General features: G+C 32.4%; 1 protein-coding gene across 1 annotated transcript in view; it reads left to right on the forward strand.

Annotated features, from left to right (window-relative positions):
• SGPP1 (sphingosine-1-phosphate phosphatase 1) overlaps positions 1-3,776 on the forward strand; it is a 22,479-nt gene extending 18,703 nt beyond the window's left edge. Inside the window, exon 2 of the mRNA XM_008594480.1 lies at positions 1,344-3,776. Coding sequence (XP_008592702.1) covers positions 1,344-1,895 — 552 coding nt within the window. The 3' untranslated portion in view covers positions 1,896-3,776. The remainder of the gene's footprint in view (positions 1-1,343) is intronic.
• The last annotated feature ends 946 nt before the right edge of the window (positions 3,777-4,722 follow it).

Raw genomic sequence — 4,722 nt, forward strand, 5'->3', positions numbered from 1 at the left:
GAGGGTTGCGATCCGTTGCCGGTCACGAAAAAAGACAAAAAGGAAAAAAAAAAAAAGAATGTGTAAAGAAATCCTGTAAACCAGAAAAAATCCAAAAGAACAGTTGCTCAAAAGACACAAATACACATTTTATACGAAAGGAGAAACCCATAGACTTATGAAAAGATGCTTAACTTAATAATTAGGGGAATGCAAATTAAACATCAGTGAAATAACATTTCAGAGCCAGCAGCTGATAGAATGTAAATTTCTATAAACATTTAGAAATTTATTTATTGTCTTGTAAAACTGAACAAGTGCATATCCTATTCACCAGTCATTCCATTACTAAGCAGATCTCTAGAGAAATTCTTCCATACCTATACCAGGGAACATCAAAAGAAAGCACATAGTAGCAATGTTTATAATATTCCTGTTTGGCATAAGGATAGATACCAACTAAGAAAGCATTCAAGTTCAGCCATAACCAATTAACTAATCCAAAACCTGGAAACAACTTAAATGGCCATCAGTGGGAAATGGTTAAATTGTATAATTAGACAGCAAAATATCACATAGTTGTGAAATCGAATGACCTACAACTACATAAAATGAGTGAATCTTAAAAACTTAAGTGTAAAAAGCAGATCAAAAGAAACTGCATGGTATATGATAACATTTCTACAAAGCTCAGAAAGAAGCAAAACTAGATAATATTTTGCTTGGGGATATGTGGTAAAGCCGTTTTTAAAAGCGGGCATTCAGCCAAAATTCATGCTTGGAAATTGCCTCTAGGGAGGATGCAGACTGATAGAGTTGTGAGATAGCACTCTAGAAAATTCAACAGTACTGGCAATATTATAGTTCTTTTGTTGGGCAGTGATTTCATAGATATTAATTTTATAATTTCATTTACACCCTACATATTTTTCTGTATACCAAATATTATGTAATAAAAAATGAATCCTCTTTGGTCACAGAGATAGTTATATATTTAAATGCATGAAAATGAAGATAATTTCTTTGAATAATAAATAGACTCTTTTTCCCAGAAATCAAAACCACACAATTTAAGTATATTTTATTGTTCAGGATTTGAATATAAATTTGTGTATATTATATATGTAGTTAATTTATAAAGAGTATGAGTATGATAACATAAACTTATTATCAATAAATCTTTTTATTGTCATTAAAACAATTTTTACTGCCTATTATATGGTCTATTAGTAAAGTTTACTCAGAAGTTGATGTTTTTAAAATTTGTACCTATCAGCATTTGAAATGTGAACTATATACGTGTTATTTTTTAAATGCCAAAAGTAGTATATATACTAAATAACTATGCTTTTATCTTTTCCCAGGATGTTATTGCTGGATTCCTATATGCCATTTTAATCTTAGCTGTCTTCTATCCATTTGTGGACCTGATTGACAACTTCAACCAAGCTCACAAATATTCTCCATTAATCATCATTGGGCTTCATTTAGCTTTGGGGATCTTTTCTTTCACTCTTGACACCTGGAGCACATCCCGAGGAGACACAGCTGAGATTCTAGGAAGTGGTGCTGGAATTGCATGTGGATGTCATGTTAGTTATAACATGGGTCTAATATCAGATCCTTCTCTGGATATATTACCTTTAGCTAGGCCCCCCATTACTATGACTCTGTTTGGAAAAGCCATATTGAGGATCCTTATAGGGATGGGATTTATACTAATGGTCAGAGATATAATGAAAAAGATCTCCATTCCTTTAGCCTGTAAAGTCTTCAATATACCGTGTGATGATATTCGAAAAGCAAGACAGCACATGGAAGTTGAACTTCCTTATCGGTATATTACCTATGGAATGGTTGGTTTCTCCATCTCATTTTTTGTTCCTTATGTATTTTTCTTTATTGGTATCTCTTGATGGAGAAATATTGCTTATGTTAAGAAAGGAGGATATTAGTCACTGATATCTAAAAATATATTCGAGGTAAAAGCCAGATCAGAATTAGGCTTTTGCGGGAATTTAAATAATTATTTAAGTAAATTCATAAGACTCAGTGCATTTTATCATTGCACATTCAGATATTGTTTTAGGTGAGATAAGCTGTTTCAATACTGGAAAAATGATAAGTATCCATTTAGAATGTTCATGTAATGTTTGGAGAGTTTTGTGCTGTTATGGATTCAAGTTATATATAATATATATTAAGGTACATAATATACAACTATATATCTAATATATGTTATATATAAAATAATATACCTAAGTTTTTTTTAAACTATGGGGATGTATTATAAAATCAATAATAATATGCAAACAGTTGTGCCTGTGTATTTGGACTTAATACAGGTATGTTGTTATTAACAAATATATTTAACATTTACCTACTATGGGAACCATTTCCTAATTGAATTGCATAACTACTAGACCAGAATTCATATGCTAACACATTATTTACTGCCTCTTTTTACACTGCCATCACCTTTCATGTTACTGATGATGTTGAACATGGGAGGCATCTTTAATGGACCAAATTTTCAGAAAAACTCATTTTTGGATTTATTTTTTTTAATTTCTGTACACTATGTTGAATGTACTTTATTTGCACCTGTTCTGGACATCAGTTTAATAATTCAGGTACTGAATTTTTTTGCTTGCTAATTGTGCCTTTCTGTTGCTGAATTAAGAAATGCCATGTATACTGTGATATAAAAATAAGATGCTAACTTTATCTTAAGTTACATATAATCAGGCAAATATTTTAAAGACACATGTTAAGCTAACAGGTATAGAAGTAAACTACCCTTAACTCTTTAGCCTTCATTTATGAAGAAATGTGGAACGGGCTAAAATTTCTCACTAATTTATTGGAAAGCTAAATGGATAAATATTTCCATTTTTGTAGGTATTTTTCTGTGAATTATAGGTTATAGGAGCAAGCTATATTTTTTGTACATTGTCTTGATTCTTTATACTGCAGGTCAATATTTCCAAGTGGAAATGTAGTTGAAATTTATGGATGGGACAATGCACATACTTCATATGTAAACAAACCATTTTTCTAAATTATTTGGAAAGGATTGGATTTAGCACTGTTAACCTTTAACACCCATTTATTAGCTGCTTAATGTGAATTATAAAATCTAAAAATAAGTATCAGTATTTTTACATCGTGTTATTTTTTAACTTTTATTGTTTTCACAGTGACGAATTTGGGCATAATAAAGTATTTCTTTCTGTGCCTTTACACTTTAAAGTGCAGTTCTATTTAAGTTAACATTAAGTTCATTTGTAGAAAGTTTTTCATGAAGAGGATAATTAACTTTCCATATAAATGAACATCAGGTATGGAATTACTGACAGTGCAATATCTGTATGATTATCCAGAAGTATCACTTGAGATGTTTCTATTTTGGGCAGCATAACTATTTGAACTCATATTTTTATAATTCTGATTGAGACTCTAGGGGCATGGTAATTTTTACCAAAACTGAATCTGATAGTTTTAAGTAAAGCAACTAAAATTGGGCCCTTTACCTATTAGTTAAAAGGAAACCAAGGCACTTAGGAACACATTGGTACATTGGAAAATGTGAAAAGAGCTTTTCTTTCAAAATGTGTATTTAATGAACTGAATTTTAAGGACTGTGTCCCATAATTTGGGTCTATGCTATCCTATCAGTTTTGATGTCTAGCTTAAAAGGTATTTGAAAATATTTTATTTCTTTGTGTTTTATTATTTTCTGTCCTATGACAGTTCTATGCTAAATGTATTTTAAAATAAAAGCCAAATGTAAGATTGAAGGGTTTTTTTGTTTGTTTTGTTTGCCTTCTATGCATTTGTCTCTGTGTTATCTGGTAGAGATTTTTAAAATATGTCTAGCATTTTCATTCTAGCAGGCTTTTCCTCTGAAGCATTTTGTTCAAAATCAAAATACTGCTTTTAGCAATAGAAAACATTGAAGAAATTCTTTAAAATTCAGATTGACTTTTGGCTCCATTTATGACCATTTCTTTTTTTTTTTCCTTTTTGTCTTTTTTCGTGACTGGTAACAGGATCGCAACCTTCGGGGTCGCGCCTGTACCACGACCGGCAACGGGATCGCAACCCTCGGTGTTGCGCCTGCACCACGCTCAACCAGTGAGCGGACCGGTCTGTATATGGGATCCGAACCCTCGGTGGGAGCGCCGCCGTGCTCCCAAGCGCCACACTCTACCGAGTGCGCCACCAGGCCGGCCATTTTACGACCATTTCTAACATTACTTTTAATTAAAAGTTTCATAATATTTCTCTTAAAAAACCTTATGTTGAAAAATGTTTCAATAAAATCTGTGGTTAACAGTATTGTGGGTAGTTTACTGCTATTCTATTAATATCAAGAATTAATCTTAAGACGAGGAACAAGTACTTTTCAAGCAGAATAAAAACATATGGACATTTCATTTTGTGGTTTCAAATGCCATGATATGTGAATTGCAAAAACTAGGTCTGCCAGAAACTTATTACAGGGTCTAATATAAAACCATGTAAATATAAGATTGACATAATTATCTTAATTTTATTTTCTAGCTTTCTTTACAAGTAATATTTATCAAATGTATCTTTCAAAGATAACATAAAAAATTAATTCAGTGGGGCCGGCCCGGTGGCGCACTGGATAGTGTGCCGCTTGGGAAGCGCGGCGGCGCTCCCGCCCAAGGGTTCGGATCCCATATACAGACCGGTCCGCTCACTGGTTGAGCGTGG

This window comes from Galeopterus variegatus, unplaced genomic scaffold (genome assembly GCF_000696425.1).
Source record: "Galeopterus variegatus unplaced genomic scaffold, G_variegatus-3.0.2 Scaffold10847, whole genome shotgun sequence".
NCBI classification, from domain to species: Eukaryota; Metazoa; Chordata; class Mammalia; order Dermoptera; family Cynocephalidae; genus Galeopterus; species Galeopterus variegatus.